Genomic DNA, 27,619 nt, shown 5'->3' on the forward strand with positions numbered 1-27,619 from the left:
GGGAGGTAGAAACAGAGACTCAAGCTGGTGTGAGGTAATATAGTAGATCTGTGGGTAACCTGCCCAGAGCCCCCTTACCGGCTGATGCTCCCACCCCTCACTGCTGTGGGTGTTGGCTGCTAAGGGCTCACAGCTGCCCCTTCTCCAGAGGCATGCCCTCAGCCCTCGCCTTTGGGAGCACATGCCCACACCTCATGCCTCTGGGAGGAGGAGTGGCTCACAGACAACAGATGACTGATATACTGATATGGGGGGTATAAAAGTTGTCCCCTAAGAGGGGACAACTCTGTGGTGCCATCCACCCTCCATAGTTCCCTGTGAGATCAGGCTGAGGCCAGATTCAGCTGAACCACATCTCTGCCCAGCATCTTCCCCTGCCCTGTCCTGCTTCCCTTGCTGCTGTAGGATATTCACCTGAGAGCAGCTCTCAAACTTCACTTGCGTAAGAATCCTCGTCTCACTGGGGCCAGCCTCATGGCGTAGTGGTTAAGTTTGTGTGCTCCACTTTGGGGTGGTTCGTGGGTTTGGATCCCGGGCATGGACCTACACACTGCTCATCAAGCCACACTGTGGTGGCATCCCATATACAAAGTAGAGGAAGACTGGCACAGATGTTAGCTCAGGGACCATCTTCCTCAAGCAAAAATAGGGAGACTGGCAACAGATGTTGGCTCAGGGCCAATCTTCTTCACCAAAAGAAAGAAAAAGAATCTTCATCTTAGGCTCTGCTTTAAGGGAACCTGACCTAAGACAGGCAACATTCATCGTTGACCTCCTCTGATACCCTCTTCTCCTGGGGGACCCCCTTCGAATCAGGGTTGTGGGGTGGGGTGGGAATCCTCATGCTCACTCAGCCCTCACTTGCTTGGTTCTGATTGTGTTGGGTTGTTTTTCCTCAACCTTTTTCCCTCCTAAACAAGCTAAAGAGTGAGTAGAGTATCAAAGCGTTAAGGTGGTTTCTAGTGGGTGGTGGTGGAAAGCCAGGAACAGGGCCTGGGAGCCCCAGGATGGGATTCCAAATGGCCAGCAACATCCATTCTGAAGTCCTGGAGAGCAAGTGAGCAAAAGAGAAGCAATGGAGAGAGAACCCCACAGAGGGAAGGGGAGTGAAGCCGCAAAGCAGAGGAAAAGGAAACTTCCTTTAGGGTGGCTGGGAATGGGGGCCAGTCAACCTCATTCCTCTGGACAACATCACCCAGCATGCACAGGTCACATTTACAAGGGGGCTGGAAGGTGTCCCTCTGCTTGCCTTTTCCCAGGAGTTGGGGGTGGTGTGAGGGCAGGTTACTTTCTTTATTAATAGCTGCCATTTAATGAGTGTTTACTGTGGGTCAGGCACTGTGCAAAGCACTTTACATGAATTCTTTTAATCCTCACCACAATGCTACAAGAGGAAACTGAAGTTCAGAGAGGTCATTGGTCCTGCAGCAGCTGCTGGGTTAACCTCTCCTGGGGTAGCTGATGTGGAGGGGAGCCGTGGTCCAGAAATCGAGAGATAAGAGTTCTGGTGTTGGTTCCACTTCCTGTCTGTGTGGCCCATGCAAGTCTATTAGCCCCCCTTGGCCTCAGTTTCCTAGTCAGTAAAATGGGGACAATAACATCACTAGAGGATCAAATGAGATTACACATGTGAGTGTGCTGTGCTAAGAGTGGGTCAGGAATTGGTGATAATAAGAGCTAACATTTATTTAGTTCCTACTAGAGGCCAGACACAGTTTTAAGCATCTGAGATGTATTAATTCATTTTGTTCTTACAACAGCCCTATACAATGGATACTATTATAATCCCTATTTTCCAGATACAAAAACTGAGGCACAGAGAAGTCAATACAATTGGTAACCGACAGAGCCAGGGTTTCCAGGGTGAAGCCAGGCAGTCTGAGTGCCAAGACATTGGACAACGGTAGCAGCAGGGCATAAGCCTTCACCCCGCCTCCAGCGCACCCCACCATCCTTTGAGGTCAGCTCCAGAGCCCCCTCTTTCAGGAGGCCTTTGCTGCCTTCCTCAGCTCACAACGAGCTCCTTCTCCCATCAAAGCTGGAATGTCACAGTGGAAGAGGGTCACAGCCCGCCTTAACCGCTTCTCTGATTAGGGAGTAGGTCTTCTCTCTCTCATTAGCCCGAGGGTCCTTTGATGAAAGAAACAAATCCCCATCTCCCCTGAGTCACAGGCCACCCCAGCCCCCAGCCCCAGGCACTTATTCCTGGGCAAGCAGGCAGCCTTCATGGCCCAAGGCCAGGTCCACCTCTGGCACCTGGGCACCACACTGGCTTCGTGTTGGCTCTGGGACCCTTGTGTCCACAGCATCCAGCTGGGCTCCCATGCCCTTGGTGGGCAACACATCTGGACTGTACTGCAGCAATGTCTCAGGTCATTACAAACCTGCATGGTGGACATTCCAAATTCCCTCAGGACTCAGCAGAAAGCCAAGCAGCGCACGACAATCCCCAGCATTAACTCCTAGGCTGGGAACGGAGAAGCTGTCCTCTGCCTCCATGGAAGGAGCCCAGGGGTGAGATTCCCTATACCTTCACTGACTGGTTCTGATCTTGTCCAAACTCTAGGATTTAGTTCTTCCTTGCAGTTAAGTTAACTCTCTTCAACTTTAGCACAAGACTCACAGGCCAGGTGGCAATGCATGCTCTTGTCTTTCACTGCTTTTGCAGATGGGGGTGGGTGAGGAGCACCTTTCAGAGAGGAACTACTCTCTGAGGGAGGTACCCCTAGGTACACTTTCAAGTCAGCAAGTAGGTACTAACCACAGGCTGGCAGTGTGACAGGGACTAATGAGATGCAGACCTGCATCTTGCAAAGGACCAAATGACTGCCATCATCCTCCAGGCCGGCCCATGGAGGTCCAGGCCCAGCAGCAACCGAGGGTGAAGGCCACTATGAAGGAAGCTCCCCTGGGAACCAGCCCAGCCCACTGGCTTGGGGAAAAGCAGGGGATCTGGAGAGCAGGAGGCAGCGTCGCTCACGTGGTTCAGATCAAAGAGCCCAGATTGGAGCAGACCTGAGCTCACGCCTCAGCTCTGCCACTTTTATGGGCAGTTACCTAACATCTCTGAACCCCAACACCTTCATCCCTTAAGCGGAAATTATAATACACACCTCAGCACAGAGATTTATATATGATAACAAATAAAAAAGCACTTGGTAAGTTATAAATCCCTAGACCAATTTAAGACATCATAGTAACATCAGGTTAAGACACACCTGAGAAGTTTTCTTCTAAATTACACAACATAATCAAATGCGTTAAACATGTTCTAAAATGGTGCAGCGGTTAATGGCCTCTATGGCCAGACAGACCCGGGTTCAAATCCTGACTCTGCCAACTCACAGACCACGTTATATAAGCGCTCATACCCCGGGCCGGAGGGCTCGAGGAGATTGGACAGGGAAGTGTGCCCAATTTAAGGTTCCCTGTGGTTACTACGGGAGCAGCGGGAAGAGTTTAGCCTGCAGTTCTTCATCCTTTCATAGGAGAACTTGATCTCTCCGTGCTTTTTGTAAAAAGGCAACCAAAGTCCAAAGCTTGAGAAACTCTTCCAAAGTTACATAGCCCAGGGCCAGCAGAGATGGCCCAGAATGGTGGGAGAGGCCCCTGTGAGGACAATGGCCTTCAAAATCAGGGGCTTCTGACCCCCTGGAGAGTTTTTAATATGCAGATTGCTAGGCCCACTCTGCCCAGAATTTCTGGCTTAGCAGCCGGCCTTTTCTTGGCCTAAGGAATCCCCTCACCAAGTTACCCGCCATCCCCTCAGTGGGGCCATCCAAAGCTTACCTGGGAGGAAGGGGATGATTCTCTGCTTGGGGTCCTTTTGGCCACCTTCGATGGGAAACTTATCCAAAAGCTGCATCTGAGAAGCCAGACAGACAGAGGGACAGGGTTCAGAAGACTGGAACGGCCCTCAGCATCCCTGCCCCAACTCCACTCCACCACTCCAGGGCCCCACCGTCCTCACATGGATGAGTGACGCCTCAAATCCCTCGTTTCACAGACAATTAACAAACCACATGGGGCATAAGAGGAGGAGGCCAGAGCTCTCTGTGCTTCAAAGGGGGTGTCTGAACAATCTCAAGGAGGGTGAGGGCAAAGGGGGAGATGTGTGGAGATGCCCCCCGAGCAAGGCTGGGGTAGAGACCAGCAGGCGTTCAGGCCAGGATGCAGGTGGGGTTTCCAGAGGCTTCTTTGGACCCAGTTTCTTTCATATGTCATATGCTGGGTGAGCCCTTCAGTCAACCACCATTCCAAACCCTCTTGGGCCAGGACAGGGGAAGGCCCCACCTGATACTTCAGACCGACCACCCACCTTCCAGAACCGCTCTGTGGAAACAGACCCAGATGTTATTTTAATTGCAAAACCAAATCCAGCCCGTTGCCCCCGGTGCTAGAAGACCCCTCCTCCATCTCGTACCTTCCTACCCGACATCGCTGCTGTTTTTCCAGGGACAGACCCATGGAAGAGTTTCCAGGGTTCTGGTGGAACAACTGTTTTTTTTCTTCTGCTATTCTGGGCTGAAATTCTGTATAAACTGGAAAAACACACAGGAGACAGGATGGACGAGGCCACGGCCCCTGTGCGTGTGGTTAATCTCCCTTCCAAGGCACAGGCCAGAGCTGGGGTGGAGTGGAGAGGGCAGGATCTAGTTCCGCTGCCCAGCTGTGTGGCCCTGGGCAAGGCGGGGAGGCCTTCTCAGTGGGCCCTCAGCCGCCTCATCAGTAAAATGAGGAAGATCAGTCACATGACATCTGAAGCCCATTCCTTCCTTCAAACATTGATTGAGCACCTACTTGGAGCACTGGGCACTAAGAAAATGGCAGTAAAGAAAGGAGACAAAGTTCCTGTCCTCAAGGAGTTTACATTCTAGTAGAGGAGACAAACAGTAAACAAATAAATATGCACTCAGGGGGTAAGTGCTATGAAGAAAAACGAAGTAGGACAAGGTGCTGGAGCAGAATAGGGGTTGTTGCTTTACACAGAGTGGTGAGGATGGCCTCATGAATCTTCAGCAGAGACCCACAGGAGGTGAGGAAACAAGCCACACTGGTGGGGGAGAATGTTCTAGGCAGGGGAAATGAGAAGTACAAAGAGCCTGAGAAGGTGAGCGTGGCTGGAGTGGAGCGAGCGAGGGGCCAAGGAATAGGCAACGCGACCCAAGAGGCAGGCCAAACCATGGAGAGGATGGCTGTAGCTACAGGGTAGCGAATGGGCCGCAAGGTGGAAGCAGGGAGATCAGTTAGGAGCCTACTGATCGTGGCTTGGACCAAAGCGCTGGCATTGGAGTTGGTGACAAGTGGGCCCACACTAGAGTTTACAGGTGCACGTGCACGTGCGCATATTCCCTCCCACCCACCTCCTCTAACACATGATTTTAGGATTCTCTCTTGCACAATCATTATCCAGCATACACAGGCTATTTAGAGCCCACACGTGAAGGGTGGGTCATTGTCGGATTCCATTCAAAACAAGACAGAGACTGCACGATTATTAACTTTCACTTCCCTGAGTACAGACTAAAGTTTAACAAAAGCTGGCTCATGGGTTTTCAAACGCCAATGTTGTAAGTCCATCTCTCAAACATTTAATAATTGCCTGCTACATGTAAATACAGCCACTGGGCCGTAAAACTATAAACTACCACTTAGGATTTTTTTTAATTATTAAATTTTCAAATAAATCTTACGCAGAGTTGAACTGCTATTTTCTCCTTTTCCCATTTTCCTCATCCACATTCTATTTGGTAAATTTTATTTCTGTATTACATAAGAATTCATGTTCACTGAGGGGAAAAAACTAGAAATTACAGAAGCAGTGGGTGGTCAAAAAGAGAATAAGAATCACTCATAATCCCTCTCCCTGAAAAGCGACATTAATATTTTGGGATATAGATCCTTTCCAGACATTCTCCCATGCATGTAAATAAAATGAGCTCCTTCATACTCTTATACTACACAATGAACATTTCCCATGTCAGTGAATACTTCCATACAGTATTCTTTTTTTTTTTGTGAGGAAGATCAGCCCTGAGCTAACATCCATGCTAATCCTCCTCTTTTTGCTGAGGAAGACCGGCTCTCAGCTAACATCTATTGCCAATCCTCCTCCCTTTTTCCCCCAAAGCCCTAGTGATAGTTGTATGTCATAGTTGCATGTCCTTCCAGCTGCTGCATGTGGGACGCGGCCTCAGCATGGCCAGAGAAGCGGTGCGTCGGTGCGCGCCTGGGATCCGAACCCGGGCCGCCAGCAGCAGAGCGCGCACACTTAACCACTAAGCCACGGGGCCGGCCCCATATCAGCATTCTTAATTGTGACACAGAATGTCAATGTTTGGATGGACCAGAGTTTATTTACCTACTCCCCGACTGCTGGATATTCAGGTGGTTTCTGACTTCTCACTACTATGTGTAATACTATGATGAACATCGTTGTCCATGCATCTATGCATAATTCCTTAATATTTTTTCTATTTTTGTTGAAATCTATGCATATTTATAGGTGCCTTAAATCTTCTCTGGAAGAAGATTGCGAATAAATAGATGGATAGCTAATATGTATAGGCCAGGCCTAGGGCCTCTGAGCAATGGCTCCATAGACTTTCTGAGGAAGAGTACAGAGATATCTGAGGAGACAGGCAGACCCAGCAACATGCCCCGGTGTGGAGTGATCTGCCCTCATCAAATCACTTTTCTCCCAAAAGAAAGTGGCCAGCTGTGCCCAACAAGCTGTAGGACTTACCCAAGTTGGGGCTCGAAGGAGTTAGGCTACAGAAACTTCAAATATCCTGTCAGCTCTGACATACATTTGTTCTCTGACTCCTAACTTCTTTTCAGACCTAAGATTCTGAGATTCTCACTAACAATGCGTAGGGAATGCGGTGCCAAGAGGAGTGGGTAGGGGCAGGCAGGATTCACTCATTCATTCCTTTCCTCCAAAAAGATTTTCTATGTGCCTTCTACACATCAGGCCCTCCGTTAGGTGCTAGAAATAAGTTGAATCAGAGTCTTTAACCAAGGAGCTCACAGTCTAGATCTAGACCAGGGCTTCACAGCCTTCAACACACATACAAAGCACCAACATGTTAAAATGCAGGTTCTGAATTCAGTAGGTCTGGGCAGGGGCCCGAGATCCTGCACTTCTACCAAGCTCACAGGTGATGCTGGTCTGTGGACCACAGTCAGGAGCAAAGCTTTAGAGCTGTGCTGTCCTATATTGCAGTCACTAGCCACATGTGGCGTTGAGCACTTGAAAGGTGGCCCATCCAAATTGAGATGTGATGTAAGTATAACATATGCACTGGGTTTCAAAGACTTAGTAAAAAAAAAAATAATAATAATATGAAATATCTCTAACAATTTTTGTATTGATTGCATGTTGAAATAATAATATTTTGGACATATCAGGTTAAATAAAAATACTTCAAAAATAATTTCACCTACTTTCTATTATGTTTTTAAGTGGCTACTAGAAAATTTAAAATTACATCTGTGGTTCATACTGTATTCTATTGGACAGGCTGTTCTAGAGAAGATGCTTCTCAAAGTGTAGTTGAAGCCTGCACATACCAGAATCATCTGGGTGGTGGTGGTAGGGGGCAGTTTTGTTAAAAATTCAGTTTTCTGGGCCCCACCATGAAGTTTGTGCAGCTTTGCTCTGGTGCTAGAGACGGACAAGCAGGTTCTGGAGTGACGGGGAATGGTGAGGACGTATGAACAGGATCCTGTGGGAGCAGAGGGAGGAGGTCAGGGAAGGCGTCTTGTAGGAGGTGAAGCCAGCTCTGTCCTGGCAGAGTGACGGTCTTTTTCCCTGGGCCTTCCCTGCCAAAGAGCAGTCTGAACTCCCTCAATGGGTTCACATGTCTCCTGGAAGACAGGGCTCACCCGATAGTCCTGCTAATTTGACTTTTCCCTCAAAAGGCCTGTGGGAGGATGCTTTGCAGCTGGCCACTCTCCCACCTCCTTCTCCTTCTGTAACCGATTTTCCTCTTCCCCCACTTCTGGCTTAGTCTGGCCCCCCCGAGGCCAAGACAAGCCCATCTACTGAGAGTACTGGGTCCAAAAGTCCTCTACAGAGCCATGAGCACCCAGCTGGCCTGTCCCCCTCACCCCTAGCCCTCAGGTGCTGAGCCCAGTCACACCTGTCACCTAATCCCACCACCATGGCTGAGCCAGCAGAGATTCTGCCCTCTCCGTGATTCCAAGGCCCACCGGTCACTGGAAAAGGAAGCACCGCTAACCAGCTGGCGGTGACATTTTCTCTCCCCACAGGTCACCTTTCAAAGAAAGCAAATCCCCTGGCTCTGACTCCAGAGCAAACCAAATAAAGGCAGCCCAGTTGAGTTTACTCAGTGTGGGGGGCTCGTAAAGCTGCACTGTTCAGCATCTTGGTGCATGCACAGCATGGCAGGATGGTGGACAGTGGAATAAACATCTGGGGCTATGTCTGATATACAATCCAAAGGTCACTCCACCTGGGGGGTCAGGCGGGCTGTAAAATGGTTCTCTAACCTGGTGGGTGCTCAATTTTCAGGGCTGGCTTCAACAGATAAAACTCTCACTTGAGAGGCTGAGGGGGGCTCTCTCATGAAAAGGCCTGCCTGGGCCTTCCGTGAGGAGGAAGTCTTGGTGCGTGGGCAGTGAGGCAGGAAGGCTCTGCCCAGCAGAGAGTTCTGCTGCAGCCACCTTTTCTGGCCGGAAGTGGATTCTCCTGTCACTCCAGCAAGGGCCTGACCCAGGCTGGAGGAAAAGCAGGGCCCATTGCCAGGGTCCTTCTTAGAGAGAGGCGTCTGGCTAATGGAGCCCTTTGCAGCCACATCAGAACTTCACAGTGTGTGCAGGACACCAGGCTGTTTATCTAAGGGGTGGATAGTGTGAGAGATACAGGACAGCCCGGCTCCAAGAGCTGGCCCCAGACAGAGAAAGCTGATTCGGCAGCTCTTCTTGGGCAGGGATCCACAGCAATAAACACTGGGGAGAGAGAAGGGTGGGCCCCAAGCCCAGCGGGGGCACATCTGTAACCCAAGAGGCCGACTCCTCGCCCTTCCGAGAGGGTGGAGTTCCCAGCTTTGGGGCCCCAATCCTTGCAACCATTTCCAGCTCAAGAACAAAGGGAACATTACTATAAGAGGCTGGTGGGTTCCCTGACCCAGAAAGTTCCCTTTTGAAGAGGCTAGGCCACCCAATCTCCCTGGGGACCATGAGAGATCAAGGGAAACCTCAGCATTGGTTTGTCCATTCTACTGACTGAGGGCTTACCAGTCCCTGTGCTGGTAGATGCTGGGGACACAGCAGGGAGACTCACAGAGACAGAGGGACAATAGCGATACGTGTGGGCTTTTCTTAAAGTTCCCATTCTTTGCGGCCTGAAGTGTACTTCCCCGTTCCCTTCCTTCTTTGTTGGCCGTCTCAAGCGACATCTACTCCAGGAAGCCTTCTCGGACCTTCCCAGCCTAAGGTCACACCGCCTTTCTTTGAGTCCCGACAGCATTCCTGGTTTGTATTCCCTGTTGCAGTCCTTCACACAGACTTCTGTGATTTTTTTGTATAAGTTCATCTCATTGCCCAAGAAGAAGAACCCCTCCCCTTAAATGGTCTTGGTATCCTTGCAGAAAATCATTTCATGATAAATGTATGGGTTTATTCCCGGACTCTCAAGTCTATTCCTTTGATCTATATGTCTATCCTTATGTCTGTCTCTCACCATCTTAATTACTGTAGCTTTGTATTAAGTTGTTTTCTTTTTAAATAGACTTTATTTTTTAGAGCAGTTTTAGGTTCACAGCAAAACTGAGTAAAAAGTACAGAGAGTTCTCATATACCCCCTGACCTCACACACTCCTGGTCTCCCCCACCTTCAAAATCCCAGACCAGAGTGACACATTTGTTACAACTGATGAACCTACACTGACACATAACTATCATCCAAAGTCCATGGTTTACATTAAGGTTCATTCTTGGTGTTGTATATTCTATGGGTCTGGACAAAAGTATTATGACATGTATCCACCATGACAGTATCATAGAGAATAGTTTCACTGTCCTAAAAATCCTCTGTGCTTCACCCATTTGTCTCCTTCCCCATAACCCCTGGCAACCACTGATATTTTATTGTCTCCATAGTTTTGCCTTTTCTAGAATATCATATAGTGGAATCATAAAGTCTGTAGCCTTTTCAGATTGGCTTCTTTTACTTCTTTAACAACACGCATTTAAGGTTCCTTCATGTCTCTCCATGGCTTGATAGCTTATTTCTTTTTAGTGCTGAATAATGTTCCATTATCTGGATGTACTACAGTTTATCTATACATCGACCGAAGGACATCTTGGTTGCTTCCAAGTTTGGGCAATTATGAATAAAGCTGCTATAAACATCCATGTGCAGGTTTTGGTGTGGACATAAGATTTCAGTTCATTTGATTAAATACCAAAGAGGGTGATTGCTGGCCAAATAGTATGATAAGAGTATGTTTAGTTTCATAAAAAAAACTGCCAAACTGTCTTCCAAAGTGGCTGTACCATTTTGCATTCCCACCAGCAATAAATGAGAGTTCTTGCTGCTCCACATCCTTGCCAGCATTTAGCCTCATCAGTGTTTTGGAATTTTACCATTCTAATACAGGTAGGTGGTGGTATCTCATTGTTTTAATTTGAAATTCTCTAATGACATATGATGTTGAGCACATTTTCATATGCTTATTTCCCATCTATATATCTTCTTTGGTGAGGTGCCTGTTAAGATCTTTGCCTATTTATTAATCAGGTTGTTCATTTCTTATTGTTGAGTTTTAAGAGTTCTTTGTATATTTTGCATAACAGTCATTTATCAGATGTCTTTTGCAAATATTTTCTCCCAGTCTGTGGCTTGTCTTGTCATTCTCTTGATATATTAAGTTGTGAAATGAGGAAGTGTGAGTCCTCCAACTTTGTTTTTCTTTTTCAGGATTGTTTTGGCTATATGGAATCCCTTGAATTTCCATACGAATTTTGGGATCTGCTTGTCAATTTCTGCAAAGACGACAGCTGAGATTTGATAGAAATGCATAGAATCTGTAAATGAATTTGTGGAGTACTGCCATCTTAACAATATCAAGTCTTCCAATCCATGAACATGGGATATCTTTCCATTTATTAAGTAACTTTTTTTTTTGGTGAGGAAGATTGGCCCTGAACTAACATCTGCTGCCAATCTTCCTCCTTTCACTTGAGGAAGAGCGGCCCTGAGCTAACATCTTGCACCCATCTTCCTCTATTTTGTATGTGGGATGCCGTCATAGCAGGGCTTGATGAGTGGTGTAGGTCTGTGCCAGGGATCCAAACCTATGAACCCCAGGTTGCCAAAGCGGAGCATGCGAACTTAACAATTGTGTCACTGGGCCAGTCCCCATTTTTGTTTTAAAGTCTATTTTGTCTAATATTAGTATAACCACTTCAGCTCTCTTATTTTCTAGTATAACATTTTAATTCCTTTAATGATTTTTTCACTATGTTTTTGAGTTCTTTCTTTTTTTTATTTTTATTTTTTGTAAGGAAGATCGGCCTTGAGTTAACATCTGCCAATCCTCCTCTTTTTGCTGAGGAAGACTGGCCCTGGGCTAACATCCATGCCCATCTTCCTCCACTTTGTATGGGACACCACCACAGCATGGCTTGACAAGTGGTGCGTCGGTGAGCACCTGGGACTGGGATCTGAACCGGCGAACCCCGGGGCCGCCACAGTGGAGCGTGCGCACTTAACCGCTTGAGCTGCGGGGCCGGCCCCATCTTCCCCCCCCTCCTTGGGAATTAATTTTAATCCAAGACAGCTCACTAGATGCAAATTTGCATTAATTATTGGTAATTGTTCTTTTCTGATACAGGGGCCTATATTCAGTTTTTTTTTGTTGTTTTTTTGTTTTTTGTTTTTTAAATTTTAAAAAAAATTTTAATTAATTTTTTTTATGGCAGTAACATTGGTTTGTAACATTGTATAAATTTCAGGCATACATCATTATACTTCTATTTCCACATTGATTACATCATGTTCACCACCCAAATACTAATTACAATCCATCACCATATACATGCGCCTAATCATCCCTTTTGCCCTCCTCCCTCCTCGCCTCCCCTCTGGTTTGAGTTATTTCTTAATGTCTGTTCTAGGGCTTACAGTATACATCTTGTCAGAATCTACTTTAGATTTATACTAACTTAATTCCAGTGAGATATAGAAACATTACTCCTATATTGCTATTTTCTCTTCCTCTTTTTTGTACTATTATTGGTATACATATTATATTAATATATGTTACAAACCCAATAATTGTTATAATTACTACAGTAGCCCTAGACTGGGAGCTGTGGGGGAGAGGGAGCCCTGTGTTCTGAGCTGCACAGGCCAAGAGTAGAGATTGTTAAGTCGAGACAGGGGGAGGAGGGGTGCAGGTGGCTCAAATGCCACAGACTCTTGCCATTATTACTGAAATTTAGTAAATTTTCTTAAATATATAGTTCTCCATTTGCTATATGTATGTATGCCTTTGGAACAATTTCCAGAGACTTAAAAAAATAATTTTCACCATTTATGGTTGTTTCACTAGGGAGAAGAGCTCATCATGCAGCCATTCCAGAAGTGCTCCCCTTTCATGCTTTCTTTCTGTTCCCCCACTCCAAAGTTCCCAGCCCAGTGGGGCAGGGATCATCATACCCTTGGTGTTTAGTGGTTTTCAAAATGGTGGCACAACTCTGAGATTTCACATGAAGATATAAAAACAATAGATTTGGGAGGGACTGGACAGCACCTCTAAAACAATTAACAAATCCTTTTTTGGGGAGGGGTTCAGCAGAATTCTCTATTCAAATGAAATCTAATATCAAACTTCAATATATAATTTTTTGGGTATAGATATCCTATTATTCCAGAACAATTTGTTGAAAAGACTATCCTTTTCCCACTGAATTATATTAAGTTCTTTGTCAAAAATCAATTAACTGTGTATGTGGGGGTCTATTATTTCTGGACTCTCTATGGTGTTCCATTGATAGATATATATATATATCCTGACACCAACACCATCCTTTCTTGATTACCGTAGGTTTTTAGTTAAGTTTTGAAATCAAACTTTTTATTCTTTTTCAGAATTGTTTTGGTCATTCTAGATCCTTTGCATTTCCAAACACATTTTAGAATAAATTGGTTAATTTCTACAAAATAAAAGCCCTCTGGAATTTTTTTTATTGGGATTGCATTGACTATAGATCAATTTAGGGAGAATAGTTATCTTAACAATATTGAGACTTCCAATCCATGAACATGGTAAATCTTTCCATTTATTTAGATCTTTCAATTTATTCAGCAACGTATTGTGGTTTTCAGTGTAGAGGTCTTACACATCTTTCATTAAATTCGTTCCTAAGTGTTTTATGTATTTTGATACTATTATTAATGGTGTTCTAAAATTTCATTTTCCAATTGCTTGCTGCTAGTATACAGAAATACAATTGATTTTTGTATATTAACCTTGTATCCTGCAACTTTGTTAAAATTACTTATTAATTCTAGTAGTTATTTTTGTCTTTTGCAGATTCCTTAGCATTTTCTACATAGACAATCATGTCAGGAAAAAAAAAAAGAAAAGAAAAAGGACAGTTTGACATCTTCCTTTTCCCAATTTGGATGTCTTTTCTTTTCTTTCTCCCCTTATTTCAGTGACTAGAATGTCCAGTAGAATGTTGAATAAAAGAGGTAAAACAGAACGTTCTTGCCTTATTCCAGTCTTAAGAGGAAAGCATTCAGTCTTTCACCATGGAGAATGATGATAGTGGTAGATTTTTGCAGATGCTCAGGTTGAGGAAGTTTCCTTTGGTTTCTAGTTTACTGATTTACTATTATTATTATTATTATTATTGTTATAAATGAGTGCTAAATTTCATCATATGCTTTTACCAAATCTACCAATTTTTTTTCTCCTTTATTCTGTTAATGTGGTGAACTACACTGATCGGTTTTGAAATGTTGAACCAAATTGCATTTTTTAGATAAATGCTACTTGCTTATGATGTATTATCCTTAATATATACTGCTGGACTTGATTTGCTTATATTTTTGTGAGGAATTTTGCATCTATGTCCATGATAGATATTATTCTGATATTTTCTTTTCTTATAATGTCCTCATCAGGTTTCGATAGTAGGATTACGCAGGTTTCATACAGTAAGTTGGAAAATGTTCCTTCCTCCCAAGAGTTTGTATGTAAGAAAGGTATCATTTCATCCTTGCATGTTGGATAGAATTCATCAGTGAAACTATCTGGGTTTAAAGCTTTCTTTGCAGGAAGTATTTGATTATGAATTCAATTTCTTTAATAGATATAAAGACACAATATTTTTCTTTTTCTTCTTGAGTCAGCTTTGAAAAGTTGATTTTTTCAAGGAATTTGTCCATTTCATCTAACTGATTGAACTTATTGACAGAAAAGTGTTACTAACATTCCCTTATTATTGTTTTACCTGAAGTAATATCATCCCTTTTGATTCTAATGTGGGTAATTTGTGTTTTCTCTCTTTGATTATTCTTAGTAAGAGTTTATCAATTTTATTAATCTTTTTGAACAGCAAATTTTTGTTTCTGTTTTCTGCTTTTTATTTTATTTCTATTCTCATATGTATGATTTCTTTCCTTCTACTCATTTTGGCTTAGTTTTGTTTCTTAAAGTAAAAATTTAGATTATTGATTTTAAACATTCTTTTTAAATTTAGGCATATAAAGATATAAATTTCTCTCTAAACAGAGATTTAGCAGTGACCCACAAATTTTTATATGCTGTGTTTTCATTAAGTTCAAAGTATTTCAAAATTTCCTTTTTGATTTCTTCTTTGGACTCACAGACCCAAGAAACTCAACCAACTCCAAACACAAGAAATATAAAGAAAACTATACCAATTCACATCATAAGCAGATTACTCAAAATCACTAATAAAGAGAAAAATCTTAAAAGTGGCCATAGAAAAAAGACATATTACAGTCAGAGGAACAAAGATAATGATGACAGCAGATTTTTTGTTGGAAAACATGTGAACAAGAAGACAGGGGAAATGCTTGTGACACTTGTGGGGCCCTGAAGAACCTTTACCTTGACCACAGCCATGATTCTGCTTCACATTCAGGAAGCTCAGTTAGGAACCAAGTCCAGCCAGGTCCTCCACATCCACACTACATAGATCTATTCATCAATGAGCTGGTAACCAAATCATGTATCATCCAAATTGGGAAATGTGCGAGTGAAAGGGATTGCTAGTAAGAATTATGTCAGGATAACAGGTGTAAAACAGGACTTCCAGGGCTGTACTGGTTAATGGGGTCATGTGGTTGTCCTAACTATGAGTTCCCAACACCCAGCACAGGTCCTGGTATACAACAGGTGCTCAATAAATGTTTGATGGTAAAAATAACATTTATTGAGAATTTTCTGTTAGGCACTGTGCTAAGAATTTTTACGTGGCTTATCTCATTTAATATTCATATCAACTCTTTGAGGTAGAGACTATTATTACTCTATTTTCCAGAGAAAGAAACCAACAAACACAGAGATTAAATAACTTGCCTAAACTAGCAAGGTGTGGAACTGGCTCCAGACCCCGGTCTCTTGACTACCACAGTCTGAACGAGTAAATTCAATGAAAGAAAGAAAGAATTCAGAAATTCCATCATTAGGGGTATGTTTCTATTAACTAATTAATTAATTCTATTAGCTAATTTTTCACTCAAGTTGGAAAAAATGGCACATCATTAGAAGATCTATTAAGGTAATTTAATTTACCACATTATCAAATAAAGGATAAAAACTATATGATGATTCCCATATACGTAGATGAAGTATTTGATAAAACTCAATATCCATTCATGATTTTTTTTTAATTTAGCAAACAAGAACTAGGAGTAAACTTTCTTAATCCGAAAATGTGTATCTACCCAAAACAATCTTCAGTGGACAAACGAAACAAAGACCCTGCCTACTGTCACTACTTCCATCCGTTATTGAACTAATAATCCTTGTCAAGGTATCAACACGAGAAAAAGAAAGGAGAGGCATAAAGACTAAGAAGAAAAAAATTAACATGTCAGTATTCACAACCAACATGAAGTCACACACAAAATCAGAGAGAACCCTCAAGAGATGCGCACCTTTGGACCTTGAAGGATTCTCACACCTTGATTAAAAAGAAATTACCGGGGCCGGCCCTGTGGCTTAGAGGTTGGGTGCGCGCGCTCCGCTGCTGGCAGCCCAGGTTCGGATCCCGGGAGCACACCGACGCACCGCTTCTCCGGCCATGCTGAGGCCGCGTCCCACATACAGCAACTGGAAGGATGTGCAGCTATGACATACAACTATCTACTGGGGCTTTGGGGGGAATGAATGAATGAATGAATGAATGAATAAATAAATAAATAAATAAATAGAAAAAAGAAATTACCCCTCGAAGGTATAAGACACTAGACCTTAAAAGAGAAAATAAGATGAAAAAGTTCTGGAGAAGGATAGTGGCGATGGTTGCACAACAATGTGAATGTACTTAACGCCAATGAACTGTACACTTACAAAAGGTTAAAATGGTAAATTTTGTTATGTATATTTTACCACAATAGAAAAATGGTAAGTTTTATGTAATGTATATTTTACCATAATAAAATAGAGAGAGAGAGAATAAGATGCTAAAGCATGCTATAGCATGAAGAACCAGCAGGGCAGAGACATGGACTGGGAGGGGTCATTAAAATTCTCTCCTTGTCACTCCAGGAGTAGTCACGCAAAGCAGAGCGCTCAAGTCTGGAGCCTGGGCTCCCAACCACATCCGCTGACTGAGTGACCCTTTGCAAAGCCCTTATGCTCGTCTACGCAATGGCAGAAGATGACGCAACTCACAGGGAAGATATAAGAACCTAGAGAAGATGCTCTGGTGGGCATATTCTATAAACAGAAAAGGGCAGCACAGCCACGAGGCAGCATGGCAGTTGCTCAGAAAGTTCCCAGGATAGGATAAGGCCAGGTTGAGGGTGGATAGACAGAAGGATACAGGCTCTCTTGTCAAAACCACTACAGCCTTCAGGGAATAGACTTGACACCCCATGTATCCCTGAAGTAGCAGCCAGGCAGAGAGACAGGAGGCAGAGAGGACCCATCCGCCCTGGCAAGGAGCTGCCTGCAGCAGATGCATTTGGTTGCTGGAACGTGGGCCCATGCCGTGCTGAAGCTAAGGCACAGAGTGCTGGAACACAACCCAACTTCGAGAGGAAGCCTATCCCAGGTTCCAAAGTCCTTAACAAGCCAAAGAAGTTTTCCTTGACCATTTTCTGGAAACCATGCAAGCCTTCACTCCTTGAAATCCCTTCCCAATCAAGCCCTGACATTCCATGTGCTGCATGAGTGGGATTCGGCACGCGTGTATGTAAGTCATGTCCATGATGTGATTGGGAGCTGAGACACCCACATGGGCACAAGGGATTTCTTTACCTAGTAGCCTTAGGTGTCAACCTGCTGAGAGGCATAAAAAGCCACGCAATGAGAGTTCAGGAAAGGACGAGACCACTGTGGCTGGGTGAGCAAAGCAGGCTTCTCAGAGAAGGACCCAGTCGAGGTAGGCCTCGTATAAAGGATAGCTGGAGAAAAGAGGACCACGCTCCAGAGGGAGGAATGGAGAACACAAAGGCTTGGCAGTGGGAGTGTCAGGATTGCTAGAGGAAGCAGTCAGACTGGAGTGAATTGGTTTGTTCATGAATTCCATGAAATGCTGCCATGTGTCAGAGAAAGTGGTGGGATCCAGGGTGGAGGCCCCTGATAATTTATTCTAGTGATTTGGGGATCACCACATGGTTGGCACCAGCGCAGGATAAGGGCAGAGGACTGATGTGCCACTCCTCAGGGGGAGCTAGGGCATCCTAAAGCATCATTGGAAATGTGACAAGATGGAGAAAGTCATTTCCAGAAGTCATCCTGAGGATGGTACCTCATGTGGACGGAGTCTCTGGAGTGGGGGATGGCAGGCAAGACGCCCCAGATGCCTGCTCGAGTAGTAACACTCACTCACTCAACTGCTGTCCACAGCGGCTTGTCTGCGGTAACGGGCTGGTCCTTTTTTGCTCTGAGTCTGAGATGAACAACTCAGGCCAACAGAGGAGGCTGTGGGTGCCACCAGGTCCTTCTCCCCTCTCCCTGCCACCTTCCCATAGATGCTGAAGACATTCCAAACACATATTTAAAGACCACTGGTTTGAAGGGAATGCCAAACTGTTAGCCTCTCCAGGGAGCCCCCCCACCTCAATTTGGCCATGCCTATCCCAAGGTCACCCCTCCAGCGAGGTACGGCTTGGCATCCTGTGCACTAATGCAGTTGGGAGCACATACTCTCGAGCAAGGGTTCCTTGACTGAGTCTGACTCTGCAAACTCTGTTTTAAGACACTCCTGCTCTCCAAGAGCTGAGATCTGAAGACTGAGGAGACCCAGGGTTGGGGTGGGTAGCACTTTCAGAAGTGCCGCAGCCTCTGCACCCACGTGACCAACCACGCACACGCAAGTGACTAGCAGGAGCTGTGCACTTCAAAAAAATCAGGGAATTAATTGATTCTCCCCTGCCTGCCTCTCTGGGCTGTTATGAGAGCCAAACAGGATTAGAATATTGAGCAATTATTGAGGCAAAAATTGAGCAATTACTATGTGTCACTCACAAGGTAGATGTGATTAGCCCTGTGTTTTATAGATGAGGAGACAGGTGCGCACAGAAGTTAGGTAACTTGCTCAACAACACACAGCAAGGTAGTGACTGAGGCAAGAGTGGAGTCCAGGTCACTGGGCTTCTCAAAGCTATGCATTTCCCCCTTGGAGGCACAACAGCACAGACAGGGCCTCCCAAATGTACGCACAAGCCCCTGTGCCTACACGGGATGGATACCACCACTACTAGGATTTATCTAATGTTTTTCTTTGAACCACTTTCTGGAAAAACTTGAATACTTATTTTAGTTGTATATTACTTTCCTATTACTGCTGTAACAAATTACCACAACTTGGTGGCTTAAAACAATACAAAATTATTTTCTTAGAGTTCTGGAGGTCAGAAGTCCAAAACAAGTCTTAAGGAGCTAAAATTAAGGTGTAGGCAGAGCAATTTCCTTCCTGAAGCTCTAGGGGAGAATCTGTTTCCTTGAGTTTTTCAGCTTCTAGAGGCCACCTGTAGTCCTTGGCTTGTGGCCCCTTCCTCCATCTCCAAAGACATTACTCCAGTCTCTCCTTCTGTTGTCATATCTCTTTCTCTGACTCGCCTGCCTCCCTTATAAGGACCCTTGTGATTACATTGGGCCCACCTGGATAATCCAGACTAATCTCCCCTTTCAAGATCCTTAACCACATCTGCAAGGTCTCTTTCACCATATAACATCCACAGGTTCCGGGGATTAGGATGTGGATATTTTTGGCAGGACCGTTATTCAGACTATCATAAGCCACATGTAAAGCAATAATATCTACGAAATCATAAATGTATTGATGCGTGTGTGTGTGTGTATTCCAGCTGTATTAGCTTAGGGCTACCATAACAAACTACCACAGACCGAGTGGCTTAAACAATAGAAATGTATTGCCTCAGTTATGGAGGCTAGCAGTCTGAGACTGAGGTGTTGGCAAGGTTGGTTCCTTCTGAGGGCTGTGATGCAGGATCTGTCCCACGCCTCTCCCCTAGTTTCTGACGGTTTGCTGGCAATCTTTGATGTCAGATGACTTGTAGAACCATCACCCCGTCCTCTGCCTTCATCTTCACATGGTGTTCTCCCTGTGTGCATGTCTGTGTCCGACTTTCCCCTTCTTATAAGGACACCAGTCATTGGATTAGGGGCCCACCCTACCCCAGTATGACCTCATCTTAACTAATTACATGTGCAACAACCGTATTTCCAAATAAGGTCACATTCTAGGTACTGGGGTGAGGACTTCAACACATGAATTTTAGAGCACGTGTAAGACTTCAACCCCTAACATCAACACAAATTCAAACAACACATAACTATTAAAATATAAAGTATTTGCTCATTTACTATCAAAAATCTCTTCCTGAACTCACAGTGCCGCCTATACAACATTTTGGAAAATGTAAATAATAACGATAAATGGTGCATAGCTAGTCAGATCTGGATTCAAGTCAGTTTCCTCCTCTGTAAAATGGGACAGTGCTAGAATCCTCCTGATAGAGTGGGCGAGAGGATTAAATGACATAATGTGTGTAAAGTGTTGGCACAGAGCCTGGCACAGACTAAGTATCCCACACACATTAGCTATTATTATCATTCCTGTCGTCAGCATCACTCTTGTTATGACACCAGGCTGCATCCCTAATACCAGGGAAAGTGCCTGGGAAGCTAGAGCCCTGAGGTCAGGGAGGCAGCAGGAAGACCATGAGGGGCAGACAGGTCTGGGAAGTGTCTGGCCAGGCCTGGCCAGGCTGTGAGCGTCTAGGGGCCCCAGGGGATCTGCCCAGCTGGTGTGTGTGGGCTGGGTTTGGGGAGGAAGCCTCTGGCTTTTCCGGCAGCTCATCGGGTGCGTGGGGGCTGGCTGGGACACGTTTTAGATTAACAGGGTGGGGCCTGGGCTGACAGCCTAACACCTGCAGCAGGATGCACACAGAGCAAAGAAAGCAAAGATGTGCAGCATGGCACTATCCCGGAAACCTCCTCAAGCCTAGAAGGTGTCCAAACCAGTGGCCAGCCCACCTCCCCCTGAAACTACCCAGTGGGTTCATTCCACCCACCCCCACCATGGCTGACCCATAGCCTTCGGAGAAAGAGCATTGGACATGAGTTGAGAGTTCCAGTTCCAGCCTGTTGAGGTTTGCTGGGCGACTGGGGCAAGCAGCTTGGCCTGTCTGGGTGGCAGTGGCCTCATCTGTGCAATCCGTGCCATGTCTCATGGGCATTGTGAAGATCCAAGAAGACATGTGAGAAAGTGCCGCCACACGCCAGACACAATTATTCCTACTTAACTTCTCTGAGCCTCAGTCTACTCATCTGTGAAATGGGGTCAAGCCTATTTTTCTCCTCCCTGGGGGCTGACGCGAACTTGAAAAGGGGAAATGTGTATGTAAGGTGCTTTAACACATGTCAAGAGGAAACCATCAGAAGCAGCGCCGTTTTACCATCGTTTTAGTGCTGTAGTTAGTGATGGAATGCTTGAGCTCTGAAGTCAGAATTCCAGCTTATTTCCTCCTAGCTGCATGACCGTGGCCAAGTCATTTAACCTCTTTGGGACTCAGTTTTCTCATCTGTAAGGTGGGGGTGAGTAAAAACAGCCACCCCACGGCGGTGTGTGGATTAAATGAGATAACCTGGGTGAGCACTGTGCTTGGCTGACTGGAAGTGCTGATAAATGGGTCACCTTTTTCCAGGTGAAGAGACTCCAGTGCTATCTCCCCATCTCCAGTGCTCTCCTCCAGCCCTTTCTGCTTTCAGGGAGCTGCATGTGGCTGCCACCCCGCCCTCGCTGTCAATGGCTGAAAAGACATCACGGTCCTTCACCCGGAACTTCACAAAGCTCCCGTGCTTTGTCCCAACACGAAGTCGCTCCTGTTCTCCTTGGCCAAGAGGGAAGGGCATGATGCCAGGGCAGCCAACCCCCTGGAAAGCCGGTGACCAACAGGGCTGGGTCAGAGATGCTGGATCCAGTCAGTTCCGAGCCTGGTTTCAGGTAGGACAGGTAGAGCTTTCCTCGGACTCCAAGCCTGAGACATGGTTTCCTACAGTGGGATTGGAACTACACCCCAATCTCCCCCCCAACCCCCCAGTGTCAGCCCCGGCTGCTTGCTGGCCCCTCTTTCCTCTCATCCCCAGGAAGGCGCAGGGCTGGAGGAGCCAGACACTGGGGCAGGGACAGTGAGTGCTGGGCAGGGTGAGGGGCGGGGCTGGAGGGGTCTTCTGAGACTGGGAGGAAGAACTTGGACTTCCTCCTCCAGGCAATAGGGAGCCCCTGGAGGATGCTGCGCAGAGGAGTAACACTGTGAAAGTAGAATTCTAGAAAGATAAATCTGCCCAGTACATGGGATGGAGTAGTGGTGAAAGAAACATCTGTGTGGTGGACACATCGCCAGAGAAATCCCAGCGCCGGCCAGGGCGTCGGAGATGACACCCTCACAGAGAATGAAGCCAGCCTAAGAGGAGTCTGCCCACTCCGGCGTGTGTGTGTTTTCCGGCAGGGTCCAGGCGGAGGTCACTCTGTTCCCTCCTGAAGGGATCTCTAGCTATCCCTTAGCCTCACAGAGACCCTTCCCCAGGTTTCTAACGCCCACCCCCCCACCAGGCTGCCTGACGCTTCCCTCTCCCACATGGACCTCCAAACCATCGACAAAGAGGACAGGCCTGAAGAAGGTGAAGAGGGAAGGAAGGAGACCGGACCTCCACCTTCTCTTTCTCTGAACCACGCCCCCAGCCCCAGTGTTTCTGGATTCCTCTCATCCTGATCATCCCTCCCAATGGCCCAGAACTGTGGTCCCCAAAGTGCCCTGGCCACCGTGGGATCAAATTCAGGCCAAAGTTTGGAACAAAGACAGCATGTTCTTGGCAGAGATGAGGCCACAACAGACCCTCAGTCGTCCCAGCCCAGGCTGCTGCTCAAGGCAGTGAGACTCCAGAGCTGGTCCCCAACGTGCTCCCTTGACGCTGCTCACTCCAGGAGAGAAGCCAAGTGGGACTCTCCTAATCGACAATCCAACGTCCTTGCTTTCCTCCCTCCTGTCTCCAAGCATCTTCTGTCCCCACTTTTTTCTCTACTCCAAATGGGCCAGGGTACTTCTGGGCCCCACCCCCATCCCTCCCCCCGAACCCCAAACTCTTGTGCAAAAAGGAAAAACGAAAGAATAGGCTAAAGAAGAAGGCTGAGGTTGCGGGCAGAGTCCAGCGCCTCCCTGTGGCCTCGTCCTCGTCAATATGGAACCCTCGCTTCCTAAGAGCTCGCCTCTCCCCTGCTTGGGAGTGACCCTGGAGCCAGCAGTGGTTGGGCCATCCTAAAACTCAGGAAAAGTGCTGAAAGCCCTCAGCAAAACCCCAGGGTTTTAAAGTAGACTTGGCAAAAGCCAGGCAGGCCCAGAAGTTCTGGCCAGAGCACTGCTGCCCCAACTTCCTCCCATGTCAGAAACTTCACAGCATAAGAGACCGAGACACACGGGGAACCTCTCTGAAGTTTCCAGGGAAGAGAGCACTAAGTATGCACCATCTCTAACGCTGCTGCAGTCTGCTCCCATCTGACAGTTTCATCTCTGGCTTCATGCCCTTTGTTGGCTCTTTGCCTCCCATGGAACATGAGCCTATTCATGACCTCTGTCCCAAGTGACCTCTCCAGTCACACGTCCTGCTACCATCGCATGTCCCCACACATTGCACTGCCTGCTTGCAGTCCTCCCCAGACGTAATATGCTGTTACACAACGCTGTGCCTTCGCACATTCTGTTCCTCTTGCCTAGAATGCCCCACCCCATGTGATCTCCTGCTGTCACCTCTGAGGCCTTTGCACAGGTTTATCCCTCATTTACTCCCTCCTCTAGATTGCCTTTGTAGCTTAGTCACACTTCTAGAACCGTACTTACCACTATATTGTAACTATTTGTTATATCTATGAGCTTCTTGTAAGCAATGTCTGTGCCTTCATACACCCACTGTCCATCACAGTGTCTGACACATAGCTGGGCACACAACTAGACGACATGTTCCAGCCTCCCTTGCTGGGAGGTACAGTCATGTGACTGAATTCTGACCAATGGAACATGAGCAGGACTGATGTATGCCTCCTCCAGACAACCTGTAAAATCTTCCTGCAGTCCTCCACACTCTCTCTTCCCTCCTCTGCTGGCTGGACTCAGAGATCCGTGGCGGATGGAGTCACAAGATGGAAGAGTCTGGGTTCCTGAACGACCACCTGGAGAAGAGCCCTCCAGTCGCTTGTTTTGGTCTATGACATGAGCAGGAAATAAACCTCTATTATACTGAGTCACTGAGAGTTTGTTACACAGCAGTGAGCCCATCCTGACCAGCACAACGGAGCTCAGTCAAGGTCTGTTAAACCAAACTGAAAGAGGGAAGACAATATAAGATGCAGAAACCTCTGGACCCAACACATCAGGCATTACATCCCCTACACGACTGAACTCTTCCTGAAGCCAAGCCATCACCCCTCCTGCCTGCCCAATCCACCACATCACACACATAGTGTTTAGAATGCCAAGCATTCCCCAGGGAGGACTAAGAAGGGTGGGGACTGAGGACTCACCAGACGACCTATAAGAGTCACCCTAAATGAATGAGCCCCAACTTGAGATCCTGGTTCCACGAGTTTGTAAAAAGCACACAGAGATGCAAAGTTGAATTGTAGGGAGGGGCCTCCTCCTCCCCACCCAGGCATCAACACCCCAACATAGGACCATTCAAGCTCTCGGGAACACTTCCAATCACGGGAACCCACCACCTCTCTGAGGCAGCTTCCGGGAAGTGCTGGGACAGCGTTCCTCACTCAGAGCCCAAATTCACCGGGCCAAATTCCCACCTGGGCACAAAGGGCTGTGATCAAATGGGAGAAGATCACAGTGGGACAGAAGGAAGAAAAAAAGAAATGGAGAAGCAGGACTTCCAACGTGCCCTTCCAGTACTCTAGGCCCTCGCTGCTTAAGCTGTGATCCTGACACTAACCATTTTACCACCAGAGAGCTTGGTGGAAATGCAGGATCTCAAGCCCCAGGCAGGCCTGCTGAATCAAACCTGTATGTTAACAAGATTGCTAAGCAGTTTGTGTGCACGTTAAAATCTGAGAAGCCCTCACCGTTCTTTGCCACAAGGATTCCAGCTAATCATTAACAAGCGTGTCCCAAAGCAAGTCTGACCTATAAGCAACGGGAGCTAAACAGGAGAACCTGTCTTCAGAGAGAGGCGCGTTGTCTACACTCAGTGCCAGCCCACCATGCATGCATTTATTCATTCAACAACCATTCCCTGAACACCTGCTATGTGTAGGGCACTGTTCTAGGCACTGGGACAATGGAAGCTAGTGAGTAGGCAAGGTCCTGCTCTTCTAAAGCTCCCATGCTAGTGGGGAGGAGACAGTAAATAAGCAGTTAAATGAGATAATGATAGATGGTGGTAAGTGTCCTAAAGACAACAGAATGTGACAATGTGACAGGGCTAGGGGATCTCTGAGGAAAGGTCAATGAAGGCCTCTCTGAGAGGCGCCAGTGAGCTGAGGCCTGAGAGCCCAGGAGTCAGCTGTTTGACAACCTGGGGGAAGGGAGTTCCAGGCAGAGGAACGGCAACGGCAAAGGCCCTGAGGCAGCAGTGTGTTTGGTATCCCAGGAACAAGTGGGTGAGCAGTGAGCTGAGAGCCAGTGAAGGGCAGATGGCAGGATACAAGTCTGGAAGGACAGGCGGGGGCCCACCACATAGGGCCTGGGGGGAGGGTAAGGAGTTGGGAGTTCATTCCTAAAAGAAAGCAAGTCTTTCAGAAAGGTTATAAACAGGGGTGTGATGTGATCTGATTTATGTTTTAAAAGGATCTGGGCCAGCCCCATGGCTTAGCCGTTAAGTGCGCGAGCTCCGCTACTGGCAGCCGGGGTTCGGATCCCGGGCGCGCACCGACACACAGCATCTCTGGCCATGCTGAGGCGGCGTCCCACATACAGCAACTAGAAGGATGTGCAACTATGACATACAACTATCTACTGGGGCTTTGGGGAAAAACAAAAAAAGTAAGAGGATTGGCAATAGATGTTAGCTCAGAGCCGGTCTTCCTCAGCAAAAAGAGGAGGATTAGCACGGATGTTAGTTCAGGGCTGATCTTCCTCACAAAAATAAAATATAAAATAAAATAAATAAAATAAAATAAAATAATAAAATAAAATAAAATGATCACTGTGGTTGGTGGAAAGACAAGTGTGCGAGTGCGCAGACCCCTGAGGAGGCTGGCTCAGCTGCACTGGTGGGAGGTGATGGGGCTGGACCAGGGAAGAGGGCAGAGCTGGGCTCCATTTCGAGGGAGGTCTGAGAGGAGGTGCCAACTTGCTGTTGGGTTGGATGTGGGACATGACTGGCCAGGTGTGGGGTGGTCCCAACTGGGTTCAATCCCTTTGGCACCTCAAGTGCTCATTCATAACAGCTGACCTGGGCAGCCCATGGGCCCCAATCTGGCCTGAGGGCATCAAGAGCCGAAGCTGGCATCTGCTGCCTCGATGACTTCTTTCCTGGTCACTGAGCTCAGCCACTTAGCCCACAGGAGTCTTTTCCTGTAATTCCTTTCTGGAGGCCCCTTAAGCCAAGGGCTTCCTAGTCTCTCTTCACATTCGCAGAAGGGGAGGACAAGGTGGAGCCCAGATGGAAAAAGAGAAAAATCCCCAAAGCAAAAACTAAAACTCGGCAGAGTTGCCAGGGGGAGCCTTGTAAAGCAGCCCAGGCAGTGAACCCGGCCCCCCAGGGCCAGCTCTGCACTTCCTAGGCTCTGCAGCCAGCTCTGTTTAATGAGGTTTTCCTGGGGAAGAACCTGACCCCTGCCAGGGAACTGGGAAATGCAAGAGGAAAAATTCCCCCGCAGAACTTGATGTCCTCCAGCCCACCCTGGTGCCCAGCTGTAGGTCGCTCACCCAGGTGGCAGCCCTGCTGCTGACCCAGGTGATGGCTTCCTCTTGGCAACCTCATAAACATGGCAGCTGCCCACCCAGGAGGAGGTGTGGAAGGAGAAGGAAGTGCGAGGAGAGAAAAGGCTGGCTGCTGGAGGACTGCCAGTGCCCCCACGCAGGCCTGCCCCCTTTCAGGCTCATCCTCCACGGAAGGAGGGATCTCCCTGCCCTTTGCGTGTGCCCAAGGCAGTCCTGCCTCCACACCTTTATTCACACTGATTTTGCTGCCTGGAATGTCTTCTCCGTCTACCTAAACCCTAGCCCTTCTGCTAGACCCACCTCCTTCTCAGTTCCACCTTCTCAGTAAAACCCCGGTGGGAGGAAGGGAATCTAGCATTTATCACACACCTCCTCCATCTGCACCATTTTATGTCTTTTTTTAAAAAAAAGGATCTGAAGCAAATGTGGCAAAATGTGAACATTCGTTAAATCTGGGAGGTAGGTCCACTGATGCCTGTTATATTATTTTCTATAGGACTAAAAATTGTCATAATTAAAAATAAAGAATAGAAAAGAAAAGCTGACTGGCTGCAGTGCAGAGAGGCAGCTGGAAGGTGCCGGACTGGAGCCCTGGGGAGTCCTGGTAAGAATGCTGTGGATGCAAGTGAGGAATCAGGAGGGCTTGGCCGAGGTGCCAAGAGGAGGGATCTGCGGGGGTGAGAGAGGGTGCAGTGACTAAGGCGGGGGGGGGGGGGGGGACGAGGAGGAGGAGGGAGGGTCCAGATAGGAGCCCGTCTGGAACATGCTGAGTTGCAAGCATTAGTGAGTTGTAAGTGGAGATGCTTAGAAGGGTCTGCCTGCAGGTCCAGTCATATTCCATCTGTCTCCGCCCTCTCAGCCCCACCCTGAACCCAGCAACCTGCCCACAGCAGATGTTCAACAAACATGGTCAGGTGCTCGCCCCCGCCCCCCACCCTCTAGTTGATGACAGAGGCTTGGACCAGACGGAAC

The 27,619-nt window shown here is 46.9% G+C and overlaps 1 protein-coding gene across 4 annotated transcripts in view; it reads right to left on the reverse strand.

Moving 5' to 3' along the window:
• SH3PXD2A (SH3 and PX domains 2A) overlaps positions 1–27,619 on the reverse strand; it is a 237,339-nt gene that overhangs the window by 145,862 nt on the left and 63,858 nt on the right. For all 4 annotated transcript variants that reach the window (XM_087432546.1, XM_087432544.1, XM_087432545.1 and 1 more), the window contains exon 3: positions 3,790–3,865. In XM_087432546.1, coding sequence (XP_087288672.1) covers positions 3,790–3,865 — 76 coding nt within the window. The remainder of the gene's footprint in view (positions 1–3,789; positions 3,866–27,619) is intronic.

This window comes from Ceratotherium simum, chromosome 6 (genome assembly GCF_057802395.1).
Source record: "Ceratotherium simum simum isolate JZ-2026a chromosome 6, ASM5780239v1, whole genome shotgun sequence".
Lineage (NCBI taxonomy): Eukaryota > Metazoa > Chordata > Mammalia > Perissodactyla > Rhinocerotidae > Ceratotherium > Ceratotherium simum.